The sequence below is a fragment of the Nomascus leucogenys genome, chromosome 7b, assembly GCF_006542625.1.
Source record: "Nomascus leucogenys isolate Asia chromosome 7b, Asia_NLE_v1, whole genome shotgun sequence".
Classification (NCBI taxonomy): Eukaryota; Metazoa; Chordata; class Mammalia; order Primates; family Hylobatidae; genus Nomascus; species Nomascus leucogenys.
In genome coordinates this window covers 7,835,693-7,862,681 of record NC_044387.1, presented here as the reverse complement: position 1 = coordinate 7,862,681, position 26,989 = coordinate 7,835,693, and the positions used below count along the sequence as shown (strand labels likewise).

The 26,989-nt window shown below is 52.6% G+C and overlaps 2 protein-coding genes and 1 non-coding gene across 6 annotated transcripts in view; 1 reads left to right on the top strand and 2 right to left on the bottom strand.

Annotated features, from left to right (window-relative positions):
* The window catches only part of POLDIP3 (DNA polymerase delta interacting protein 3), a 31,183-nt gene extending 17,180 nt beyond the window's left edge, over positions 1-14,003 (bottom strand). For 2 of the 3 annotated variants that reach the window (XR_004030903.1, XM_003264833.4), the window contains exons 1-4: positions 13,537-14,003; positions 12,723-12,972; positions 1,672-2,062; positions 875-961 (exon numbers count right to left, since the gene is read on the bottom strand). Coding sequence is in view for 2 of the 3 variants with exons in the window: in XM_003264833.4 (XP_003264881.2) it covers positions 875-961; positions 1,672-2,062; positions 12,723-12,781 (537 nt within the window). In the remaining variant the exon portion in view is untranslated. The remainder of the gene's footprint in view (positions 1-874; positions 962-1,671; positions 2,063-12,722; positions 12,973-13,536) is intronic. The other variant, XM_003264834.2, reaches the window with a different exon arrangement.
* Positions 13,177-13,326, top strand: LOC115836206. The gene has a single exon (XR_004031180.1). It is a non-coding gene; the product is annotated as a U12 minor spliceosomal RNA (small nuclear RNA).
* Positions 14,004-17,302: 3,299 nt separating the features above from the next.
* LOC100595503 (NADH-cytochrome b5 reductase 3) overlaps positions 17,303-26,989 on the bottom strand; it is a 33,291-nt gene continuing 23,604 nt past the window's right edge. For both annotated transcript variants that reach the window (XM_030815423.1, XM_030815424.1), the window contains exons 6-9: positions 26,726-26,809; positions 26,425-26,510; positions 22,287-22,386; positions 17,303-18,441 (exon numbers count right to left, since the gene is read on the bottom strand). In XM_030815423.1, the coding sequence (XP_030671283.1) occupies positions 18,269-18,441; positions 22,287-22,386; positions 26,425-26,510; positions 26,726-26,809 (443 nt within the window). In that variant the 3' untranslated portion in view covers positions 17,303-18,268. The remainder of the gene's footprint in view (positions 18,442-22,286; positions 22,387-26,424; positions 26,511-26,725; positions 26,810-26,989) is intronic.

Below are 26,989 nucleotides of genomic sequence, written 5' to 3'. Positions count from 1 at the left end.
CCAGCCTGGGCAAAACGCAACAAGACTCCATCTCTATAAAAATTAGCCAGATGTGGTGGTATGCACCTGTGATCCCAGCTACTCAGGAGGCTGAGGTGTGAGGATCATTTGAGCCCAGAAATTCAAGGCTGCAGTGAGCCATGACTGCACCACTGCACTCCAGCCTGGGGGACAGAGTGAGACCCTGTCTCAAAAAAAAAGAAGCTATGGCAAAATTTCAACAGTGATTGGCTTTGGAGAATAGGAACTTGAGGGACTTTTTGGCAAGTTTTCTGTATTAAGCACATAGAACTTTTATTAAAAAAATTAAAACAAACAAACAAACAAAAATTTTTTTAGCCTCTCTGCCCCCTATGCCTCCCTTCCTCTATTAAGAAGTTTCTTCTTGGCTGGGTGCGGTGGCTCATGCCTGTAATCCCGGCACTTTGGGAGGCTGAGGCGGGCAGATCACGAGGTCAAGAAATCAAGACCATCCTAGCCAACATGGTGAAACCCCATCTCTACTAAAAATACAAAAATTAGCTGGGTGTGGTGGTATGCGCCTGCAGTCCCAGATACTCAGGAGGCTGAGGCAGGAGAATCACTTGAACCCGGGAGGCAGAGGTTGCAGTGAGCCAAGATCGTGCCACTGCAGTCCAGCCTAGCGACAGAGCGAGACTCCGTCTCAAAAAAAAAAAAAAAAAAAAAAAAAAAAAAAATTTCTTCTTTAAACTCTAATTGCAAAAAGTTTGCTGTAACTCTGCCTCCAATACTACCAACTGGGAACCTTGGGAACAAGCCTCAGTCCATCCACCCAAGTAGGCCTCATCAAAACACGTGCACACCTACATGTTCACTATGTACACACACATTCTCTCTCTCTCACTCACTCTACCTGTTTGGCCTGGTGGTTATTGACAACATTGATTCTCATTCCAGCAGGATGGGGATGAAGTGGTGCCATGGCTTTCTGCTGTGGAACCTGGAAACACTCAGTAGTCAGAATCCACCCCACAGGGTCCACATGCATTCTCTAGAAGAAGGGGGTTACTGAACTTGATACATGGTGGGCATGCAGCTTTGGTCTTTGGTAAAAGGCACTACAGAGGGCCTCATCCCCCACAGTAGGAAGTAACAGAAGAATCATCAGTCCAGAGACCATGCCGGTAATGCACATGTAGGGCTTAATGGACTTGGCTCAGTAAATGTTTGCTGTGGCCACTGCCGTTCCTATTACCAAAGCTGCTATGAAGGTTAAATGACATTGTTTCCTTTCCCTCTGTGGTGGCAGCTGTGAAGGGTGGCCAGGGCCCTGGACTAGGGGCCAAATCCCATTGGGCCTGGGGGTGGAGTGAGGACTGTAAGGTCATACATGTTAAGTGCTTGCCACATAGCATGTGCTCAATAAATCTTTTGTCCTTTCCTCTCTTTCTTCCACCAGTATCTCACCTGGGAAAGTCACTAAATTTCTATGGGCCTCCTCTTTCTTTTATATAGAACTGAGATAATATCTTTCCTTCCTTGTATAGTTCCTTGGCTATAACGTACTTAAAGCCTCTGTAAGGAGCAAAGTGCGTATTATACCAGCACTTGAGAGGATAGTATTTTTGCCCAATCATTCCTGGCACCTTGCCTCTAAATCTACCTTTGTTACTAGCTTTCTAGGAATTCATGACAAAAGCCACAAGTTACCTGGATGGTTTTGGTGAGCTTCAGAGCAGGGGTCACCGTCCCAATGGGTGGGTTTATGAAGGCAGCAGGGGAACTCCTCTTCAAGCTGATCTTCTCCCGGGCATCAGCGACCTGGCGGGGCTTCTGGGGCACCGTGGTCTGCTGCTTGCGAGAGTTCAACATCTCTCTGGCATCCTGCACTTTCCCTTTGATTCGAAATCGGGCATCTTTCTGCAAAAGCTTCTCCCGGGCATCCTTGACTCCCAGTTTGAGCCGGGCATCTGAGAGGCCAATCTTCTGCCGGGCATCAAATCTCTGCTGGAAGGTGGCTGTGCGTGTTGACTGGCTGAGAAGGCCTTGCTGGATCCCAACTCGAGATCGGACACCTCCAACTCCCAGTCTGGCATTAAGCCTGTAAATATAAATTGCAGTCAATATTAAGTTGATCTGGATATCGACAGCAGTCTATGAAAGTGGAACTGTGGTAACACTGGGGACAGAGGAGGCCCTGGAGAATCAGAAAGCGGCTCCTTGCCTGTGCCTGAGTAAACAATTATGCCTACATGATGACTCCTTTCCTGGTTTCATGATGGCTTTTAACTTTGCATTTTAAGCAAAATTAAGAGAGAGGAGCTGGCAAGTTTTATCCCTAGTTAAGACTGTTTTGCTTCCTAGACCACGTGTCTTGAGACACCAACATGGACGATAACTTCCCAACAAGGCCAGTCAAATAAAATAAACATCCACCAAATCTAATCCCACTCATCTGAGGAGTAACTTTAGTTTCCAAGGCCCATCCCCATCCATGTTCTCAGTCAGCCCTCTCAGCACCCTGAGAAGTACTTACTATGCCCACTTTACAGTGGGAGAAGCAGGTTTGGAGAGGCTCAATGACTAACCAAGAGTGTCTCTAAGGAAGGCAGACACCATCTACTGGGCTAAGACCAAGAGAGCAAACATATGGGTCTGGCTTAGAGCTAGAGGAAAACAGAAAACACAAAGACTTGGTAGGAAAGAAAGAAAAAGTTGCAACAGCAAAAATATCAAATACAGAAACCACTGAAATTGGAAATGATCGGGTATAGGGTTCACTATTTGGGTAATAGGTACACTAGAAGCCTAATCCTCACCAGTATGCAATATAATCCATGGAACAAACATGTACACGTACCCCGAATTTAAAATAAAATTTTTTTTTTAATTGGAAATGAATGAAATTCCATAAACAGGCCCCGGTCTCTTTCTTGGGTTCCTCTGTTGGCCTACAGTGGCTTGAAAGTGAACAGAAGGCCCTCCTGAGCACAGCGCTGGAGATCCTCCCCAAGGTCTTTGGGCTTCTTCCGTCGCCTCCCACCCTCAGGCCTCTCTACAACAGCTACCCTCAACGGCCACTCATGTGGCAGACGCTCCGCCTACGGACTCCTATGTCAAGGGGTGCTCTTTGAGAAACCCTCCTGGATTTCTCCAGGCCAACTCTCCTCTGTGCCTATTATTACACCTGCTTGTTTCCTTTTTTCTCTCCCTGCCCTGGGTGGGGCTGGGGGAGGACAGTAGGGTTCAGCCCTTTTGCAGGGCTCAGCACTTCCTAAGCAGCATCGAGCCCTGGCTGAGTGTCAGAAACTCCTGTGGAGCTTCTTAAATACAGAGCTGTCCAGATCCCACCCTAGATACTGAATCCAAAATCTGGGGGGAGGCCTGGCCATCTGCATTTTTAACTCCATGGGTGATTCTGGAGAAGAGCCATGTTGAGGATCTCTGACCTGCTGTTACAGGGTAAACTCTGCTGCATAAATGAGTTCCTGTACTGCCTCCCACTTCACTGCCTGGACCTTCCCAGGAGGCATCTCTCATACTGGGTCAGTCACTGGCACTCTCCCACTGCTGCATTCAAGTGGCTGGAGTGAGATTGGCTGTCAGTTCCTCTGCTAATAAATACCAGAAGTGCAGCCAAAGGTGAGTCTACCTGGTACCAATAAAAGCAAACCTGGACCTTCATCTTGTTATCCCTCAAATAATGGAAAAACACCGGCTGCCTCCAATATGCCAGTACCAAACCTAAGGCGGTAATACAGACTGAACCTCTGTGTCCCCCCAAAATTCCTCTGTTGAAACCTAATCTGCAATGTGATAGTGGTAGGAGGTAGTGGCCTTTGGGAAGTGATTAAGTCATCAGGACAGAGACTTCGCGAACGGGATTAGTGCCCTTTATAAGGAAGAAGCCCCAGAAGGCTCCCTGGCCCCTTCCACCATGTGAGGACTCAGCAAAAAGACCATCTAGAACCAGGAATCAGGCAGGCCCTCATCAGACATGGAATCTGCCAGCATCCTGATCCTGGACTTCCCAGACTCTCTGTGACAAGGAAGTTTGTTTTTTAGTTTTGTTTTGTTTTGAGACGGAGTATCGCTCTGTCATCCAGGCTGGAGCGCAGTGGCACAATCTCGGCTCATTGCAAGCTCTGCCTCCCAGGTTCACGCCATTCTCCTGCCTCAGCCTCCCGAGTAGCTGGGACTACAGGTGCCCACCACCACGGCCGGCTAATTTTTTGTATTTTTAGTAGAGATGGGGTTTCACAGTGTTAGCCAGGATGGTCTCCATCTCCTGACCTCGTGATCCGCCTGCCTTGGCCTCCCAAAGTGCTACGATTACAGGCGTGAGCCACCATGCCCAGTAGTTTCTGTTTTTTATAGGTTACCCAGCTTAAGGTATTTTCTTATAGTAGCCTAAACGGACTAAAACAGACAGTGATGCACGCTATCATTTTTCTCTTTGGAAAGTGGCAAATTCAGATTTAAAGATTTTCCAGTGGGTTCTGGGTAGAAGGGTCATTTATACAATTAATCAGATAAGGCTTAAGGTTTACTTGCCCATCCCTGCCCTATTTTTTTAATGTGAGGACTCTGGGAGATGGAGGCACCAGAGAAAGCAAAGCCAAAGGAAGGGGGTGTTCAGGGGGCCGGCATGCACGATTAGAAAGAAATGGTTGTATGTGGTAGATGGCATCCACCCTCCCTAGGACTGGGCTACCCTAGGCTTCATGTTCTATGGCCTACAAAGCCATAGACAAACTGCTATGCTTTGGGGTGACCTCAGAAACTTGCCGCTAGGCCAGGCGCAGTGACTCACACCTGTAATCTCAGCACTTTGGGAGGCCGAGGCTGGTGGATCACTTGAGGTCAGGTGTTCAAGACCTGCCTGGCCAATATGGTGAAACCCCGTCCCTACTAAAAATACAAAAATTAGCCAGACGTGATGGCACGCGCCTATAATCCCAGATACTCAGAAGCCTGAGGCAGGAGAATCACTTGAACCCAGGAGATGGAGGTTACAGCAAGCCAAGATCACACCACTGCACTCCAGCCTGGGCGACAGAGCAAGACTCTGTTTCAAAAAAAATAAAGGACATGATCAATGAAACCTTTTGAGTATTACTCACTACAGGTTGACAATTTTTGGCAAAGACTTTTTTTTTTTTTTTTTTTTTTTTAAGAGACAAGGCTGGGCACAGTGGCTCATGCCTGTAATCTCTGCACTTTGAGAGGCCAAATGGGAGGACAGCTTGAGCCCAGGAGATCGAGAACAGCATGGGCAACATAGCGAGACTCCCTGGGCATGGCGGCTCACACCTGTAATCTCAGCACTTTGGAAGGCTGAGGCAGGAGGACAGCTTGAGCCCAGGAGTTCAGGACCAGCCTGGGCAACATAGTGAGACTCCATCTCTATAAAAATGAAAGCAGAAAATTATCTGGGCATGGCAGCATGAGTCTACTCCAGAGGCTGACACAGGGAGATCACTTGAGCCCCAGACTGCGATGTTGCCATGAGCCAGGATCGTGATAACTGTCCTCCAGCCTGGACAACATGGCAAAACTCTGTCTCTATGAAAGATACAAAAAAATTAGCTGCAAGTGATGATGCACACCTGCAGTCCCAGCTACTCAGGAGGCCAAGGCAGGAGGATCAACTAAGCCCAGGAGGTCCAGGCTGCAGTGAGCTGAGATCACGCCACTGGACTCCAGCCTGGGAGACAGAACAAGACCCTGTCTCAAAAATCAAAACAAAACCAAAAAAAAAAAAAACACCACCACCAAAACAAAAAGAAACAATTTTCCTTTTTATTATTGTCTGGTATTTCAGTTTCAATATGTTGTTAAACCCTTAAAAATTTATACATATATAAAGGAAGGATGAACATTGTACCCAGGCTGAAGAAATCTTAGGACTCCGGTCATGCCCAGGGATACGGAGCACTCTCTAGCGACCAAAGGGTGAGCACAAGCAGCCAGGCGAGCAGGTGGTGCACGCACTGAGAACTCACATACCACAGTGCCTGCCTGGCAGGAAGGACCACCAAGATGCTTTGTGCTGGCATTTTTATCTGTTTGAACAGCCTAAAAGGCACATTTAGGGGTGGGAGGTAACGGTAGTTGAGGATGTAGTCGGAGCTCCTCACGGTGGGAGGGAGTAAGCGATTTCTCCTCAATCTGATGCACTCAGTTCCCCGGTTCCACCAGTGCTTTCAACTTCTTTCGTGAACAGCTTGAGGGGGCTTCAGTGTTCAGGCTTTTTATAATCACAGCTGCTCTTCCTGCATGAAAAGACAGCTATTCATCCCAGCAGGCAGCAGTACTGGTTTCAGGCAGGCATTAGTCATCGGAAATTTTTCAAATCAACACTCCTGCCAGGGGTAGGTCTCTAAAACATAGACTCAATTATGTTACCCTCCCGCTTCTAGAACTGCTGAGGGCTCCTTAACAAAGCCCAGCCCCTGGGGGGAGCCTCGGCTCTGGCTCCAGCTTATGGCTGCAGCCTTACTCCCCACTGTAGTGACTACTGACATTCCCAAAACACATCCTGCACTTTTATCCTCAGTAAATGTTTGGGAGGGGGAAGGAGGAAGGTTTTGAACGAGTCCTCGTAATGCCCCACCTCCATCGCACCGAAACTACAGCTCTGCAACTGCTTCCAGGGCTTCACCAGGTATTCCACGAGGTCCTGGCAAGAGCGCTGCTGGCAGGTGAGAAGGCAAATGTTCCCTGGACCCCAAATTGTCTCCCCTATACCTCCAATGGGAACCTGGCATACATGTGATGACCAGGGAGGGTCTGTCTGGGCTAAAGGAATATTTCACCCCCCTGGCTCTGTCTGGGGAGGGCAGGGCTACAGCCCGTTCTGGACAGATGTCCAGTCCAAAGGATTCAGGCCCATGAAGTGGGGCCCTGGATTATTACAAAGCAGATTTTAACCCATGGGTTTAAAATCCTCTGGGTTACAGGAGGCGGAGGTTGCCGTGAGCCAAGATCGCACCACTGCACTCCAGCCTGAGTGACAGAGCAAGACTCCGTCTTATAAAAACAAACAAAAAAAAAAACTTCTGGGTTGGGGGTGTGTGTGTTTAGGTCATTTTTATAGAAAGAAAACAGCTTAATTCTAACTATGACTGAGGGTCAACTCTGAATTAGGTGTTAGGAGACACAAAGAAAAACAAGACACTAAAATACTATCCCCTGCTGGGCGCGGTGGCTCACGCCTGTAATCCCAACACTTTGGGAGGCTGAGGTGGGCGGATCACTTGAGGTCAGGAGTTTGAGACCAGCCTGGCCAACATGGTGAAACCCCGTCTCTATTAAAAATACAAAAAAATTAGCCAGGTGTAGTGGCGCACGCCTGTAGTCCCAGCTACTCAGGAGGCTGAGGCAGGAGAATCGTTTGAATCCAGGAGGTGGAGGTTTCGGTGAGCTGAGATCGCGCCATTGCACTCCAGCCTGGGCAGCAAGAGCAAAACTCCGTCTCAAAAATAAACAAATAAAATAAAATAAAATACTATCCCCTTACCCAAGAGTCTTGTGCAGATGTTTCATTTTAAAACATAATTCTTTGCCTAGAGTTATGTAATAACTCATTTCCTCCCTTTTGTGTTTAGGTCCTTATTTCCTTTATCTTATTTCAACAAGGAAACAAGCAATCAGTACTAGGATCAGAGTCCTGGGCTGAACTGCAAAGTTTACAATCCACCCTGTCCCCCCAACAACCTCCCACTTCCAGCTCCAAGGACTCCCCAGATGAGGAGTCTGGCCCAGTGAGCTGCTCAGCTCCAGCCTCCAGCACACTCAAGGCTGCCACACTGAACTGCTTGGAGGCAGCAGACAGAAAGCTATCCGCTGAGGTTAAACTCATCAAACTAACAAGAGGGGACATGTCAACTGACTTAACTGGGGATGCCCTCATATCTAAAGGAAGAAACTGCTGGGCACAGTGGCTCACACCTGTAACCCCAGCACTTTGTGAGGCAGAGGCAGGAGGACTGCTTGAGTCCAGGAGTTCGAAACCAGCCTGGGCAACATGGCGAGACCTTGTCTCTACAGAAAATACAAAAATAATTAGCCAGGCATGATGGCATATGCCTGTGGTCCCAGCTACCTGGTAGGCTGAGGCAGGAAGACTGCTTAAGCCCAGGAGGCAGAGGTTGGAGTGAGCCGTGATCTCTCCACTGCACTCCAGCCTGGATGACAGAGCAAGATCCTGTCTCAAATAAATAAAGGAAAAAACCAACATGAGGGTCAGGCCAGCACTGCAACTGGTGCCTAATGCTATCCTGAGGAGACTCTCTACGGATCCTTCACAACTAACGTCACTGGAGATGTGCTGTGGTGAGGAAAGATAGCACCTCACCATGGAGGAAGGTATCACTCAAAACCACCCGCTTCTGGTTCAATCATTTCCCATTAGTCAAGGAATCTTTTAATAATTAATTGGAGGCCTAGGTAATAATAACGGTAATGACTCTTTTCTTTCTTTTTTAAAGAGATGAGGTCTTGCTCCATCAACCAGGCTGGGGTGCAGTGGTGCAAGCATGGCTCACTGCAGCCTTGAACTCCGGCAATCCTCCTGCCTTAGCCTCCCACACAGCTGCAGTTACAGGCAAGAGCAACCACTGCATCCAGCTATGACCCTTTTCTTGACTCACAAGGTGTGAGGAACACAAAACAGAATGGCTGCTTCTGGCTGGGCGCGGTGGCTCACGCTTGTAATCCCAGCACTTTGGGAGGCCGAGGCGGGCGGATCACGAGGTCAGGAGATCGAGACCATGGTGAAACCCCGTCTCTATTAAAAATACAAAAAAATTAGCCGGGCGTGGTGGCGGGTGCCTGTAGTCCCAGCTACTCGGAGAGGCTGAGGCAGGAGAATGGCGTGAACCCGGGAGGCGGAGCTTGCAGTGAGCCGAGATTGCGCCACTGCACTCCAGCCTGGGCGACAGAGCGAGACTCCGTCTCAAAAAAAAAGAAAAAAAAAAACAAAAAAAACCAGAATGGCTGCTTTTGAGAACAAACACATTCCACAAATGTGATCCTTGGGATCACAGGAAACAAAGTGAGCAGAGTGGTGGGGAAAGAGGTTATTTACACTTCCGCAAGCTGGATCTTTGGCTATTTCTACTAAGAGGAAAAAAGCTTTCTTAAACAACAAAATTCTTCCTGGAATATCCATGCAACATTAAAACCAAAGTTCCAAGTATGTAGATTTCTTCTAGGCAGTATGTAAAACAGAATGTATGGCCGGGCACGGTGGCACTTTGGGAGGCTGAGATGGGTGGATCATTTGAGGTCAGGAATTCAAGACCAGCCTGACCAACATGGTGAAACCCCATCTCTACTAAAAATACAAAAAAATTAACCAGGTGTGGTGGCGCATGCCTATGGTCTCACCTACTTGGGAGGCTGAGGCAGGAGAATCGCTTGAACCCAGAAGCCAGGGGTTGCAGTAAGCTGAGATCGTGCCACTGCACTCCACCCTGGGCAACAGAGTGAGACTCCATCTCAAAAAAAATAAATAAATAAAACAAAAATAAACTTACTGCAGGAAATGACATCTGTTCATTGAATTTGTTCAGATCTTTCACATTATCTTAACAGGGACCTCTGGATCTAGTTTTTCTTTGTTGGCTGTGCAAGTGAGATAAAAATGGAGTTTCCAGAAGATTTAACTCAAACTCAGCATGCACTCCAGGTTCTTCCATGCTAGTCTCTCTGCCTGCACTCTTTGCCCCAATCCAATCCTCATGTAATGGCAAAGAAATATTTTCATGCTAAAAATTAAATCATGTTACTCCTTTACTTTAAGAAGCCTTCAATGACATAACGAAAGCTAACGTCTATCAAGCACTTAAGTGCCCGTTGTCAGGAACTTTTCAATGCACTTTAGGTATATTAATTCACTTAGTCCTAACAATACCTAATAAAGTAGATATTACCCATGTTTTATAGATAAGGAAAGAGAGGCAAGGAATGGTTAAGTAACTTGCAGACAGTTCTAAGGAAAGTGGGAGAAGCAGGGATTGGAACCTTGGCGGTCTGACTCTAGAGTCCCAGTGCTCACCTATGCTCCAGGGGCATTGTGTGCTTCTGTTCCTTTAAGGAAAGGTCCAAGATAATTACCAGCCTTTGCTGAACACTTGCCACATGGCACAAACTTTAAAACATACCTTCTGGCCCGGCGCAGTGATTCATGCCTGTAATCCCAGGACTTTGGGAGGCCGAAGGGGGTGGATCACCTGAGGTGAGGAGTTCGAGACCAGCCTGGCCAACATGGTGAAACCCCATCTCTACTAAAAATACAAAAATTAGACAGTCGTGGTGTCGGGCACCTGTAATCTCAACTACTTGGGAGGCTGAGACAGGAGAATCGCTTAAACCCAAGAGGCAGAGGTTGCAGTGTGCCAAGGCTGTGCCACTGCACTCCAGCCTGGGCAATACAGTGAGACTCCATCTCAAAAAAAAAAAACAAAAAAAAAAAACCCTTCTCACATTTAATCCCCCTCAACCAGGAATCACCATTACAAGTGAGGAAATTGCCTAGTTCAGAAGTCCCCTGGCCAGGGAAACAGAACCCAACAGTGGCAAGTGCCAAGTGTATCCAGCTGCAAGGCCCCTGTTCCTGTGGATCCACACATACCCCCCACCCCATTCCTGCAGCCCCACCTACTGCCCAACACAAAACTCTGCACACACTAAAGCCAAAAACATACAGATCAAATAGACTACAGAGCAGTCCACCTGCAGTCAGAAACTGGGGGAGTGACCTCAGAGAGAGAAGAACCTGGTGTGGATCATTCTGTCGTTTCCAAAGGCACCTACAAAACCTGGATGGAGGAGCACCTACAAAACCTGCTGGAGAAGCCAGCACCAACTTCACATCAGTCACTAGATGGAGAGCTGAGAGAGCTTTCACAGTCAGTAGTTGAGGAAACAAATACTAATGTGTGCCCGTTATGAACCAGAAGCCAGGTAAGTGCTGGCTGTGAATTATGAGGTGGTGGTGGCAGTTGTAGTCGATACAAGTGTCCAGGATGGGGAAGGAGGTGAGGGATACATTTCAGACATCAAGAGAAAAACCTAGCCACAGGTATACGGGTGGTATTAATAAACATCTGCTGAATGGCCAGGCCGGTGGCTCACGCCTGTAATCCCAGCACTTTAAGAGGCCGAGGCGGGAGGATCACCTGAGGTCAGGAGTTCGAAACCAGTCTGACCAACACAGTGAAACTTCCGTCTCTACTAAAAATACAAAAATTAGCCGGGCGTGGTGGTGCACACCTGTAGTCCCTGCTACTTGGGAGGCTGAGGCAGGAGAATCACTTGGAACCGGGGAGGCGGAGGATGCAGTGAGCCGCGATCGCACCACTGCACTCCAGCCTGGGCGACAGAGCAACACTCCGTCTCAAAAGAAAAGTAAAAATAAAAATAAACATCTGCTAGTAAGCCGGGCGCGGTGGCTCACGCCTGTAATTCCAGCACTTTGGGAGGCCGAGGCGGGCGGATCACGAGGTCAGGAGATCGAGACCATCCTGGCTAACACAGTGAAACCCCGTCTCTACTAAAAATACAAAAAATTAGCCAGGCGTGGTGGCGGGCGCCTGTAGTCCCAGCTGCTCAGGAGGCTAAGGCAGGAGAATGGCGTGAACCTGGGAGGTGGAGGTTGCAGTAAGCCGAGATCGCGCCACTGCACTCCAGTCTGGGCGACAGAGCGAGACTCCGTCTCAAAAAATAAAAAATAAATAAATAAATAAACATCTGCTGAGAGAACAAATGTCTGAGAAAACAATATCTAACATATTTACATCCTGGCTATTTATAAAGACATTTAAACTTAATGTGTGTTGGGAAACTATTGGGCAAAGTTCTCACTTCTTCATACAGCTGAACTCGGCTCATAAAGGCTTGAAATGACTAATAACATTTAAGGGTCTAGGGGAAGTTTGGGAGACATGACTGCAAATCACCTCCATGGCTCCTCACCCAGCTCAAGCACTTTCTTCTCCCTAAGGAAATAACCAATCTCCTGCCCAACCCACCAGTTTTTCAAGCCCATGTAGAAGGCCAACTCAGCCAGCAATTAAATCGCGCTCAGCCCGCCGCTCAGTTCTCCGCGGCCTCGGGCAAGTCACTCTACCACTTCCAGCCTCAAGTTCCCCATCAGTAAAAGGGGGGTAATATGAATAGCTAGCAGACAACAGGACTGTAAAAGATCAAATGAGGCATCGTGTATATGAACAGGCTCAGAAAACTTAAAACGCCGCACAAAGGGAGTGTTAACAGAGGCCGCGTGGAGGGGAATTTGGCCTTGCGCCTCAGCTTCGGACGTCGGAGCAAATCACTTCCCTGCTACTAAACTTCGGCTGTCTCAACTCTAAAATGGGTGGAGACCAGGCAGCGCCGAGATCACAGAGCGGGGCCCAAATGCCAGTCCAGACAGGCGAGGGGGCTGCGCCGCCGAGACCCCAGTACCCCGGAACGCGGGGGCCCCAGGGAGCAGCCCCTCAGGTCCACGAGGCGGAACCCCATCCCCGCCGCGGCCCCGTCGGCCTCCCAGGCCAGCCGGAGGGAGTGCGCCTCGGCCAGTGGGCGGGCGGTCGAGGCCGCGGCGGGGACGGCGGCAGCCGGCCAATGAGGAGCGCGGCTACGGTTGGGGGCGGGCGCACCCGGTCCTCCGCGTCGCTCCCGGGCTGCTACCTCCCCCGCCTCGAGCTCCACTAGGCCGCGGACCTTAAACCCCGAAGAAAGGAAAGGCCTCTCACCGTCCTTTTGCCGCCGCCCCGCGCTTCCTGATGAGTTCGTCCAGGGAGATGTCCGCCATCTTGCTCCGCCGAGCAAGCCGAAAGCAGTCGAGACACCCCCAGCCCGCGAGCCCGCCCCTTCGGCCGCTACGGAGCGACGAACTACTTCCGGCGTCCGCTGACCAACTCTCGCGATAGCCAGCTCAAAGCAGGCAAGAACCGGAAGGGGCGGGGACGTTCCCCGTGAGGCTTCGCGGTGCTGGCTGCTTATCTGCATACGGAAGGTCGGCATATTATGAATTATTTATTTTCCCCGACGGAAAAAAATTAAATGAAAAGCAACAAAATACATTATTAACACGTAAGACGAACTTCAGTGGAACTGGATCATGACCTCAACAGTCAACTACGATACTCATCATACGCCAAATGAGAATAGAATTCCTTACCTGGGAAATAAGCCGCGTAGACGTTTATGCCTTAAACTTATGAGTAAGGAAAATAACGATTCGGGGTGACGCCCGAATCCTCACTGCTAATGTGAGACGAATTTTTGAGCGGGTAAAGGTTGCCCCTAAGGTGACCCGCCTACTTTGCGGGATGCCTGGGAGTTGCGATCTGCCCGTTTTTTCTTACATACAAAAAGTAGACGGGGGTGGTAGGTACCTGCTTTTTTATCTGCTGGCGGCGCTAGTTTCTAGGCGGTCTGTCTGCTGCCTGGGGACCCTCTGCAGTTCACCGCTGTTCTCAACTGCGTATTAAGCCATTCTAAGGTTGCCCGCAATATGGACGTTGTGACCCACGGAACTTGCACTTTCCATACGTGCGGCCTTACCCAGTTCTCCCAAACTTCTCTGTATAACCGCTTCTCTGCGCTTGAGAAAGATACGTCCTTCCCCGGTCTCACACAGCAGTTCAGTTCGTGACAGCGTTTAATATGTAAAATGGAGCAAATAATTTATATGGTGTTGGGAGAGTTAAAGAGACTAATTCATTTACGTGTTAAATACAGGGGATGGCTTTTGCATTGATATAACCCCAGCCTCCAGCATGCGCCAGCCCTCAGGTAGGTGTTCGGCACATATTTTGTCCAATCTAAAAATACACTCCATGCCCTTAGAACAGGTCGGGTTATGTCCTCTTGGCCATCAGGCATCAGGAACTCCGTGCAGAAACTGGGTAAGAGCCCAGGAGCGGTGGCTCATGTCTATAATCCCAGCACTTTGGGAGGCCAAGGCGGGTGGATCATCTGAGGTCAGGAGGTCGAGACCAGCCTGGCCAAAACGGAGAAACCCCGTCTCTACTGAAAAAAAAAAAAAAAAAAAAAAAAAAATTAGCCAGGCGCGGGGGCGCGGCCTGAAATCCCACCTACCCAGGAGGCTGAGACAGAAGAATCGCTTGAACTCGGGAGGCGGAGGTTGCAGTGAGCTGAGATCGCGCCATTGCACTCCAGCCTAGGAGACAGAGCAAGACAACGTTTCAGAAAAAAAAAAAGAAAGAAAGAAAAAGAAAAACCAAAGAAAGAAAGAAGGAAACTGGGTAAGAGCGATCCTGCAATCCTCCTGCCTCAGCCTCCCGAGTAGCTGGGATTACAGGCCCGCCCCACCACGCCGGGCTCCTTCCCAGGCCTCTCTTCCTCACCCATAAAACGGGACCATTAAGCCTTTCCCCTCTTCCAGGCGTGCCAGGAGGAACGCGCGGGGGGGGAAAGGAGGACAGGCTGGCCAGTGGGGGTCAGCTGGGCAGATGCGGAGGACGATTTTATTTTTATTTTTATTATTGAGACGACGTCTCGCTCTGTCGCCCAGGCTGGAGTGCAGTGGCACGATCTCAGCTCACTGCAGCCTCCGCCTCCCGGGTTCAAGCGATTCTCCTGTCTCAGCCTCCCGAGTAGCTGGGATTACAGGCGCGTGCCACCACGCCCGGCTAATTTTTGTATTTTTAGTAGAGACGGGGGTTTCACCATGTTGGCCAGGCTGGTCCCAAACTACTGACCTCAGGCGATCTGCCCGCCTGGGTCTCCCGAAGCGCTAGGATAACGTGCGTGAGCCACCGTGCCTGGCCGACGACTTTTTTTTTAAAGCCAGCACAACTGAGTCATAAACAGGTAATCTAAATCTGGGATGGCCCCTCCCCCGGGGCATTTCAGAGCTTTGTTTGGACGTTTGGTCCCAAAGACAGGGATGGCGGGCACGTGGAGGTGCGGACCGGAGGGGCCCTGGCCCTCCCAACGTCCCCGGGCATCCCCGGAGTGGAGAAGCCCTTTGCGGACCTCCCAGCCAGGGCCCCACTCCCTGTCTTCTGTGGACTCGCGGGACTTTTTGCCCAGTGGGAACAAACGGAGTTTCTAGCAGAGGAGCTGCGCCGCAGCAGAAAGAATTCGGGTCCCACCTGGGAAGCCGCGCCCCAGTCGGCAGAGCCTGGCAGCGTCTGCCGCCGCGATTCCGGGGATTCTGCGCCTGCCCCACGTGTCCCGGGGACCGGCTTAGCGTTTGCGTGCGGAAAATAGTAATCGTTTCACTAGCGTCCTTTCCTTTTTTTTTTTTGAGACGGAGTCTCGCTCTGTTGCCCAGGCTGGAGTGCAGTGGCTTGATCTCGGCTCACTGCAAGCTCCGCCTCCCAGGTTCAAGCGATCCTCCTGCGTCAGCACCCCCAGTAGCTGGGATTACAGGCACGCGCCACCATGCCCTGCTAATTTTTGTATTTTTAGTAGAGATGGGGTTTCACCATGTTGGCGAGGCTGGTCTCAAACTCCTGACCTCAGGTGATCCACCCGCTTCAGCCTCCCAAAGTGCTGGGATTACAAGCATGAGCCACCACACCCAGCCTCCTTTCTTGCTCTTTTATAAACTCATTTAGAGCTGTGTTGATTTTTAAAATTCTTCACATAGGTAGGTGACACTGCCTGTGAATTCTGGAGTGTAAAGGGCCTGTTACAACTGTTATTTTAAAGGTGTTGGCGGGGCATGGTGGCGTTCACGCCTGTGATCCCAGCACTTTGGGAGGCCGAGGAGGGTGGGTCACCTGAGGTCAGGAGTTTGAGACCAGCCTGACCAACATGGTGAAACCCCATCTCTACTAAAAATACAAAAAAATTAGCCGGTGTGGTGGTGCGCGCCTGCAATCCCAGGTATTCCAGAGACTGAGGCAAAAGAATCGCTTGAATCCGGGAGGCAGAGGTTGCAGGGAGCCAAGATCATGTCACTGCACTCCAGCCTGGGAGACAGGGCGAGACTCCGTCTCAAAAATAATAAACGTGTCGAGTCTGAATGGAGAATCACTGCCCTAGGCCCTCTCCCATTTTCTGAATGGGGAAACAGACCTGGAAAGGGTGGGAATCGGGTCCAATTCATTCCCTTTTCCCAGGTCCCGGAGGCAGCCTCTTGTGGGCTCAGGCAGGCCTGTGTTCAAATCCTGTGCCTTTCAGCCTCAGACAGGGACAGAAATGAGGATGAAACCTAACGCGTGTCCATTGCTAGCAGTCCCCCGCCACAGTGTGAAGACCATTTTGGGTCTGAGATTCCTTTTCCTGCCCCTGTAGGTAGTGAGGTGGCCAGAGACAGAATGGAAAATGTGAAGTGAGAGGAGACAGGGCTCTCCTGGTCCCCAGGGTTGGTCTTGGACCCTCCTTCCTGTGAACCTGCCCCATCCCCTCTTCTTCCTCACTCCCCTCCAGCCACACTGGCCTCACTGTGCTCCTGGGGCCACCCAGCAAGTCCCCGGAGCACCAGCCTAGCCCCACCTCCCTCTCCAGCCTCATGGTCGCTGCCCCCTCCAGCCATCCACCTTCTTTGATCTATTTCTGAAAGTTTATTCCACAAGCTGGTTCCAACGGCAGGGCCTTTGCGTCTGCCATTTCCACCATTTGAACACCCACCCACCCCAGCAGGGCCAGCTCTCTCTTCCTGTCCCAGCCCAAATCCATCTCCTTGGGGCCTTCCTGATGCCCCATTTTAAGAACAGCCCTACACCCACCTTGCCTCATCACCTCTGTAATTTACCACTGTGCAGATGGCATCCTCTGACTTCCCTGAGCCTTGAGGCTCATCTGACCCTGACAGAAGGCAGCAGCCTCGCGGTGCATTGAGGTGACTGCGGTTGCGTGGTTTCAGCTGGTTTGTCTTTGGGGGTTGGGAATTTTTCTTCCTGTGTATACTTCTCTGCACTTTCCAAATTTTCTACCACAAAGATACATCAAAAATAAATGCTGGAGCTGAGCGCAGTGGCTCACGCCTGTAATACCAGCACTTTGGGACGCCGAGGTGAGTGGATCACTTGAGGTCAGGAGTTCGAGACCAGCCTAACATGGCAAAACCCTGTCTCTACTAAAAATACAAAAACTAGCTGGGTGTGGTGGCGGGCACCTTTAGTCCCAGCTAGTCGGGAGGCTGAGGCAGGAGAATCGCTTGAACCCGAGAGGCGGAGGTTGTAGTGAGCTGAGATCATGCCACTGCACTCCAGCCTGGGTGACTGAGGGAGACTCCATCTCAAAAAAAAAAAAGAAAAGAAAAGAAAAATAACAAAATGTTAGGTCTTCTCCAGCCCTTTCCTGACCCCCCCACCCCTTGTGATGTAGGTCACAGACCCTGGAGGAGCTAGAGAAGGGTTAATATTAGCAAAGTTTTACTTCTTTTTTTTTTTCTGCTCATAAATGACTGAAAAAGCCGATATGCAAGAGGCTAACACAACTGTAGTCTAAAGGCAACGTCGAGGTCACCGATATGTCCCTCAGACGAGAGGCACTGCTCAGAATCCCCCTGTGCTGGGGGTGAGGGAAGGAGGGGACGGTTTAGGACAGAGGAATAAATACATGTGGTTGTGGGAGTTCTGCCATCAGGGATGGTGGCCCCAGCCCAGGACCCCAAAACCCTGAGGCGGTGCAGCCGGCTGCTGACCCCCCAGCTCGGGGTTCCCCAAGGCTGCCTCAGTGTTCGGATGGGCTAGAAGGAAATGCTGAGGTTCTGGGAGGGCCCCGTGGCCAGCCCCCTCTTCCCACTCTAGCCAGAGGAGAGCCAAGCTCCTGGCGGCCAAGGCCCTGGGGTAGGGAGCAGCGCCCCCAAGAGGGCTTTCTGGTGTCAATGTCTCACGCAGTGTCAGGTGGTGAGGCCTGGGCCTGGCCCTGAGGCGGGGGTGGGGGGTGACAGGCGAGGCTGGGGCGGGCCCTGGCACCTGCAGCTTTGGGCTGCCCATGTGTGTCTGTTGACATCCTGACTGTGGTCCACGGCCGGGAATGGTGGGCAGACTGGGCTGCTGGCAGCCCTCAGCCTTGTAGTGTGTGTGTGGGGTGGACGAGGGGTCATGAGGACAGGGATGGGGCTGGGCGTCTCTGGTAAGGACCAGTAAGTGCCAGGCAGGATCTACTCTGAAGGCTCAGCTGTGGCCCACGTGGGACACAGCCCTGCTCCCGAAGGGGCCCCAGGGGGCCTGCTCAGCCAGGTGATTCACCAGGGCACGGGCAGGCCAGGCTGAACCCGGGGCCCCAGTGTGCGATGTGGGGAGGTGACCGGGTGAGCGTGAACAGGGCGTGGGGTGCGCGGGGCGGGTGGCCGTGTGACCGTGCCCGGCCCTCAGAAGGCGAAGCAGCGCTCCTTGGGGTGGCCCACGCGGTCCAGGTTGGGAAGGCAGGCATACTGGATCATGGGTGGGGGGCCACACATCAGCACCAGCGGCTCCTCCTCTGGGGGCGGAAGGTGGTCCCGGATCATCTCTTCATTCACGAAGCCCTGGCTGTAGTCCCAGGCTGTGGGGTGAGAGACCAGGTAAGCTGATGTGTGGCTGTGTGGTCACCAACCTGCTGACTGACCAACCCTAGGTGGTGAATTCCTTAAATGCTGAAGAATGGAGAGGCTGATCCCAGCCAACTGTCACCAGGACCCCCTGCCCCCAACCCTGACTCAGGCCTATGGCCTCAGGCCCTGCAGCCTGAAACCAGTGTACAAAGCCCATCATGGTTCCCCTGACTGCACTTTACACTTTGCAAAGCCTTTTGCTTCCATGTGGCCTCCCATGTGGCCCTTGGAACAACCCAGTGGGTAGACAGGGCGGGGAATATGAATCCCATTTTACGGATGTGGCAACTGAGGCCCAGAGGACCCACAGTTGAGTCACTCAAGGTCACACAATGAGGCAGGGACATGACTGAGATGTACCTTCCAGGATCCAGAGGTCCCCAGGCTGGTGCTCTGCCCCAGGCTGGTCAGGGTGACAGTCTCTAACTGCCCCCACCTCCATGAGCCCACTGTGACTCCCCAAGAATGTTGGCCCATGAGGAGCCGAGTCTCATCCACAGCTGTGTGTCCTGCCCCCTCAAGCCCTGAGCACCCACGATGATATGGCTGGTCTCTATCCTTAGCAACCAGCAACAGCCACCCCACAGCCCTCAACACCAAGAGAAAAGCTGCTGAAGCCTCAGGCCAGGAGGGCTGGCACTGGCTGACACAGACACCCTGCCTAGACGGCCAAAGTTTACAGCAGACAGTCCATGCTATGAAGGTCCTGACGGGGAGGGGCCAAACAGTCCCAGCTTGCCCTGGAACCAGGAAGAGTCTACCGTGCTGAGCAAGGGGATCCTCTTTATCTCACGGACACCATGAGCTAAGTAACTGACCCCATTTCCCTGTCCACCTTGGCTGCTGGGAAGCCTGGAGCGATACGCATGGCCCATTCACAGCAAGCGTGCATTATAGTCCATTTTTGTACAAACCCCAGTCCTGATTCCATTCATTTTATAGCCCTGCACTTGTTTTTCTTTCACTCCCACTTTCCATTTGTGCCACTCTGACTCACCAGATGAGTCTTTGTAAGCCTCCTAAAATCCCTCTGGAACAAGGTGAGGCACAGAAAATACTTTTGTAGCTGGGCAATAGATCTGAAGTGGATCTGAAAGTACTTTGTAAAAACTGCATGGGCATAAACTGTATTTGCTAGTGTACAAAATGTGCAGGTATGTAAGACACCTTTCTATTTCACAGCGATTTCTTTTTAGTGTGTGTGTGTTTTTGTTTTTTTTTTTAAGAGACGGGAATTGGCTATGTTGCTCCAGCTGGCAGGCAGTGGCTATTCACAGGTGTGGTCATAATGCCCTCCAGCCTGGAGCTCCTGGGCTCACGTGATCCTCCTGCCTTAGCTTTGAGTAGCTGGGACTACAGGTGCATGCCACCGTGCATGGCTTGGTGTATTTTTCTCTGTACCTGTCCTGGAAGTGGCTCTGTGGGGGAAACAGTCGCTACCCCTGCCTGGAGTCTTTGGGGCCCTCCTCATTAGCTACGGTACAGCCAGACTGGCCCGTTACCACTTTCTTTCTCAATCTCTGGAATTTCAGCTTACATCTAATGCTACAGCAGTACCTCAACTAGTCTTGAATTGTGGGTCACAGTGGCAACAAATGTACATGAAAAATGCTAGGAGATCACTCAACTATTCCTCTCATTGGCAGGTAACTAACTGTCCCTAGGTGGTGGTGCAGGTGCTGCTGCCTGTTGCCACCAGGGGTCAGCATTGGCCCCTCCCTAGGGGACCAGGGCTTGCTCTGGCCACAGGGCAGGGGCTCCTGCACACACCAGGGATCTGGATCACTCATCTGGAATCGGGATGGGGCTAAACCCTGCCTGGAAGCAAGCTGGCCCCGCCCATGCTATTAGAAACTGCAGTCAGAAGGGAGCAAAGCTGCCTATCACTTCCTCCCTTTAGACTGACACATGGGTACAGGATAAAATGCTCCTTTTTTTTTTTTTTGAGACGGAGTCTCGCTCTGTCACCAGACTGGAGTGCAGTGGCGCCATCTCAGCTCACTGCAACCTCTGCCTCCCGGGTTCAAGCGATTCTCCTGCCTCAGCCTCTGAGTAGCTGGGACTACAGGCGCCAGCCACCACACCCGGCTGATTTTTGTATTTTTAGTAGAGATGGAGTTTCACCATGTTGGCCAGGATGGTCTCGATCTCTTGACCTCGTGATCCGCCTGCCTCGGCCTCCCAAAGTGCTGGGATTACAGGCGTGAGCCACCACGCTTGGCCTGCTCCTTTCGTTAGTAGAAGAGAAACAGCAGCTAGACTCCCAGAGCCAGTGCCCTGGCCGACCTCCGCTCCAGCCGCTGCCTGGCTCTGCTTGGCCCCCTGAATCACAGGAACCCCGCCACCATAACCGTGCTATAATTTACTAAGAAACCTGCTTCCCATTAGTCCTCTGCCTCCCCCACTGGAAGGTCAGCTGCGGGGTCAGGTTGGCTTCCTGAGCACACCAGGTGGAGCCGCCGACCTGGAGGGGGTGGGCTGACCCAGGACAGCAGGTCCAGCTGAAGGCCGGACACAGTGACAACCCACATATCCACTGCCCCCTCCAGGCCTGGCTCTCTCAGCCTGGAGGCCTGGAACCCAAGCTGGTCATCTGAGAAGGGCAGCTCCTCCCTCAGGGATGGGCCCAGGTGACCTAGCTCCTAGGTGCCAGCCAGGTGGTGCAAGTCCTGGAGCCCACGTGCTCCTTTCTGGGAGGAACGGAGGGTGGTGTGGACAGAGCTCCCTCATCAACAGAGGGTATGCACCCCCCGCTCGCTGTGGATCATCAGCAGAGGGTGTGCGCCCCCCACCGTGGATTAGTCCTGGGGAAACTGTGGGGCCGTAGGAGGTGCCGGAGGCAAAGCAGGAGCAGATGGCAGGACATGAGACCCCAAACTGGCGCTCACACGGGTGTTCAGAAACGGTGCTTCCAATGTTTAGAAATTTCCCAGAAAATGCAGGTCCCCAGCTTCTCTTGAAAAGCAGAGGTCCTAGCCACACAGGGCTACACTCCACAGCAGGACTGCCCACGGCGGATGGGGCTGTGTCCTCCGGACCAGGCAGGTGCGCTCCAATTTACCGCAGTCCCTGCCACTCCCTAGTCTCTCAGCCCTGAAGCTAAACATCACCAGAATGATTCCTAGGGAAGGCTGAGCTTTGCTTTTCTTACAGCAAAGAAGAAATTGAGATATTACTTATACCTACATCTCTATCTGAAGCCGAAAAGCAAAGGGCGCTTTAACTCCCAGAGGCAACCTCACTGCAAGTGGTGGGCGTGGGGCGGCCCTCCCTCGCTGCCTCCAGCTTGGCTCTCCCCCAACTCCCTTGGCAAGCAGCTTAGCCACTGGACAGGTGGAACAAGGGTAACCCCAACGTGGGCCCAGCCCACTCCCCAGGACTGACAATGGGAGAGAAGATGGCCTTGGTGTACTCGGCAGCACCTGAGAGTATGCACGCTGGGACGTGGAAGCAGCAGCCGCCACCGCTGCCCCGAGACTTGCCCGGAAGTGAGCCCCGCCCAGGGAGGGGACGCCGGCCTTCTCTGCCCAGCCGGGCAGTGCAGTGCGCCCGGGAGAGGACTCTGCGTCTGGAGGCGAGGACCTGGGTTCCAGGCCGGGCTGTGGTGGTTTCTGGCTGTGTGGCTTCAGTTTGCCCTCGTTCCTCATCTGTGAGATGGGGCCACACCATCTGCCTCCCACAGGGCCACAGTGAGTGCCAGACGTCGTCCAAAGGCTCAACGCCACAAACGGCTGGGCAAAAGTGAACTGTGGGCTGGCACCTCCCCCCCACCCAGTGAGGGGCCTCCCTCGCTCACCTTCAGGGGCTCTGTCCAGCGTGTACCAGAGCTTGAAGCGTGCAGAATGTTCGTTCCTGAGTTCCTCCAGCTCAGGTCGCAGCAGGATGTCCTTCTCGGTCTGCAGGGGACAGGGCCAGGCGGTCAGGAAGGATGGGTGGCAGACTGCCCCTGGAGACACTCAACAGAGACGCGCCTGGTCATTGCGCCTGCCTGCGGGCCACACGCTTGCGGAGCTTCCAGGAGGGGACTCGGCCAGAGATCACCCCAGCACTCCTCTCTCCTTGTCTAGCCTAAGGAGCCCCTCAAAGCTGCTGCTGAAGGGGCGAAGGCGTTCGCCAGAAACTCAGTGTGTCAACTGCTTCTGCTGTTGTGGGGAAATGGGCTCAATGTCCTTGGAGTGGGAAAAATGGAAAAAACTAAAGGCGGCCGAGCTGTGCGACAGAAAACAGGGAAGAGACGGGAAATGCGCCTGGATACTCCAGGCGGTCAGCCCGGGAGCGGGTGTAACACACACAATAAGCAATGGCCTCGTGAGAAGGCTCAGGGTTTGCACCCTCAGCCCTCCACCAAGTCTTTTTGCGTTCTGGGATCTCATTCAGGTTGTACCTCCAGAAACCAGGAAGTACAGACACCACTCCCCACCCCACCTGGCCCCCTCGGGCCTTACCCACACCCATCCCTGTGGCTGGCCTGTGGCTCCCCCACCCCCACCGGCTGTCACAGAGCCCTACAGAACTCAGTCCAGCGTCATCCCTTCCAGGAAAGCTTCCTGGACCCTCCAGGGGCTATCAGGGATCTCCCCCTGAATCCCCCACCTGACTCCCCCCCCCCCAACCCCCGTTCCACTTCTGATCACATCACAGGCTGTTGCCCAGCGTTTGCAGGTCACACAGGGACAGAGGGGGCTCCTTAGGCCAGTGTGCAGTGTCCCTGACCTCATGGGACTCAAAGAAACCGGGGGCCAAAGAACGCTGCCACCCAGAAAGGGCTGCCCACTAACAAATCACTACTGAGCTCCCAGGCTGGGCAAGGGCGGGGTTGACTCTCCCCAGGAGGCAGCCACAGATGTGACTCCTCTGTTCCCAGGGCTGGGGAACCACACCCACCCTCTGCGTAGCCCAAGGGCGCCTGAATACGGGAATCGCCAGGGTCGGGGATCGCAGGTCCAGCTCCTCGGTGCTCCCCTCCAGCAGATGAGCTGTGTGAGGGGCATGAGCCTCAACACATCCCAGGGAACACGGGGTGTTGAACAGTTTTTCCAGTTTCTGAGGGTAGGAGGCTGAGGGCCCTTTCTGCTCTAATGGGGTGAGGACAGGGACAGGGACAGGCTTTGGGCTAGACGAACTCGAGGAAAAAAATGCAGAAAATATGGAAGAAAAAGTACCTGGGCGGGGCGCGGTGGCTCAAGCCTGTAATCCTAGCACTTTGGGAGGCCGAGGTGGGCGGATCACGAGGTCAGGAGTTCGAGACCATCCTGGCCAACATAGTGAAACCCTGTCTCTACTAAAAATACAAAAAAATTTGCAGGGCGTGTTGGCGGGCGCCTGTAGTCCCAGCTACTCGGGAGGCTGAAGCAGGAGAATGGCGTGAACCCGGGAGGCGGAGCTTGCAGTGAGCCGAGATGGTGCCACTGCACTCAAGCCTGGGGGACAGAACCAGACTCTGTCTCAAAAAAAAAAAAAAAGAAAAAAGAAAAAGTACCTGAAACCCTTCAGAAATAATGACTGTTTAGGATTTTTGTGTGCCTCTTTTCACTTTTTTTTTCTATTAACTATGTCTAACTTTCTTTTTAGGCCAGGCACGGTGGCTCATGCCTGTAATCCCAGCACTTTGGGAGGCTGAGGTGGGTGGATCACCTGAGGTCAGGAGTTCGAGACCAGCCTGGCCAACATGGTGAAACCCCGTCTCTACTAAAAATATAAAGAATTAGCTGGACGTGGTGGTGGGTGCCTGTAATCACAGCTGCTCAGGAAGCTGAGGCAGGAGAATTGCTTGAACCCGGGAGGCGGAGGTTGCAGTGAGCCGAGATTCACGCCATTGCACTCCAGCCTGGGCAATACGAGTGAAATTCCGTCTCAATTTTTTTAAAAAAAGTTATGTCTTCCTCTCTGAGCTAAAGTGTGTCTCATGCTTTAATCCTCACCGCCATCCTGTGAGGTGGCCACCGACGCGACCCACCTGACAGATGAACAGAGGGATGGAACCTTGGGGGGCTGCTACTTGAGGGTAGGGGGCTCCCAGCTCAAAACCAGGCACTGAGGTCATGGAGGAAGGAGGAAATGAGCAGGAATGACCCAACTGGCACGGCAGAGTGTAGCGTGGGGACCCCTGGGGTTGGGACCCTGGAGAGGATCCCTGAGGCCAAATGGTTTTCATATAATACTGAGACATTGGTATTTTTCACTCTTCCTCTCTCAGGAGTAGATGGGGCCACTTTCCAGAGGCTGCGTGACTGGCAACATCACACAGATGGGATGCAGAAACAAACACAGGAATCCAGCTGTCCTATGAAGCCAGACATTCCAAGGTTTGCAAAAATGTAAAACAAAATGATGTTTTCTAAAATATAGTTTTTTAAAAATAAAAATAGGCCCGAGGCAGGCAGATCACGAGGTCAGGAGATCGAGACCATCCTGGCTAACACGGTGAAACCCCGTCTATACTAAAAATACAAAAAATTAGCCGGGCGTGGTGGCAGGCGCCTGTAGTCCCAGCTACTCGGGAGGCTGAGGCAGGAGAATGGCGTGAACCCCGGGGGGTGGAGCCTGCAGTGAGCCGAGATCGCGCCACTGCACTCCAGCCTGGGTGACAGCGAGACTCCATCTCAAAAGATAAAATAAAATAAAAATAAAAATAGGCTGGGTACGGTGGCTCACGCCTGTAATCCCAACACTTTGGGAGGCTGAGGCAGGTGGATCACCTGAGGTCAGGAGTTCGAGACCAGCCTGGCCAACAGGGTGAAACCCTGTCTCTACTGAAAATATAAAAATTAGCCGGGCATGGTGGCGGGCACCCTGTAATCCCAGCTACTTGGGAGGCTGAGGCAGGAGAATCACTTGAACCCGGGAGGTGGAGGTTGCAGTGAGCCAAGATTGCGCCATTGCACTCCAGCCTGGGGGACAAGAGCGAGACTTTTTCTCAAAAGAAAAAAAATAAATAAATAAAAATAAAAATATGCCCTGGTTTGAGTCCTGGTTTCAGCACTTCCCATGAGACATGCACAGTCAAGCCCCTCCCAGAGCCTGTGTCCGGAGGTACGAGATGAGGTGACCCCACTGCCCTTGCTACCAGCTGCAAAGATGGCCTGTACAGGTGACAGACGGTCTGACGGCCTCCATAGACTGTGAACCAGCACCACCGGGTCTCACTGCTGCCCTCCCTCCCTCCACACCAGCCAGCTTAGAATTTCTGGCTCTTTCTCCCCTGGGCCTAGCAAGGCCATCTCGGTTTGCCTTGGGGCAGTTTTCTGCAGCTGTGGGGAGGCAGGGTGGGGCAAGGACTCACATCCAAGGACCTCAGGCAAGTATCTTCTCCCCCAAATCTACGTCATCGGTCACAAAACACTAACCTGAAAAGACCTTGCAACAACCCAGTTTCATCAGCTCATTCTACAGATGAGGGAGTGAAGCTCAGAGAGGGAAAGTAGCTCGTCCAAGGCCACACAGCAGGCCAGGGCAGGCAGGCAGTGGGCTCGTGGACAAGGATATGAATCAGAAGCCAGAGACACCAACATTCAAATCCTGCCCTGACACCCTGTAGCTCGGGGGCTTCGTGCAAACGTCTGGTCATTTGTAAAATGGGCCCCTCCACGTCCAGGCCGGCCCAGGCCAGCATTCTTCCCACTGCACCAGTGGGTTCCAAACCGTGCTCATGGTGAATGGAGTTCTGAGTTTTGGAGGAAGCAGCCAGGGGAGGGGGTGCTCAGGGAGCTCCCCGCAAGGCAGCCCCCTCAGCCAGACACAGGCGCTGCACCACAAAGCTTGCCTGCCATGCTGCTGCCAAGGCCGCCAGTGCACAGAACATTCAGAGCCCCCCCAATCCCGGTCATCCCCAGAATCTCAGCAGAGCTGTGCAGACCCCTGAACAGCCCCTGACCAGGCCCTAAGTCCCCTCTCAGGGGAAGCTGAGTTTGCCCATCATGGGGATGCCCACTGACCTGGTTGGCAAAGAGCAGGTGGCACACAGTGTGGTCATCAGGGTCCTTCATGATGGCGCGGATCACCTGCAGCATCGGGGTGATGCCTGCAAAATAGCCAGCCGGGCCTTGCACGTGCTGAGTGAGGCCTGCTCACAGGCACCACCCCACCCAGGTGTACTGGGTGAGAGGGGCCAGGACCACTGGGCCTGGGCCCCTGACCTCCGGTAGCTCCCAGGCACTCAGAACTTGCGCCTCACCCACACCCCAACCCCACCCTTAACATGAGCGGCCAGACGCCTGAGTAGGGGGTTCCCCGTACCTGTCCCTCCCGCGATCATGCCCACAGACTTCACTGTCTTGATGACGGGGCTGGACTTTTTGTCAGGTCGGATGGCAAACTTCCCTGGGGAGAGAGAAGGCGTGAGGCCTGGCAGTCAAACATGCCATGCGCGGGGGCTGGAGAGGCTGGAGAACCTGCCCCCACCGTGAGGTCCGAGGTGGAGGCGGCTGTCATTCTACGCCAGCCATTAGGAAGGTGCAGGAGCAGTGGAGAGGCTGGGAACCCGGAGGCTCAGCTCTGTCC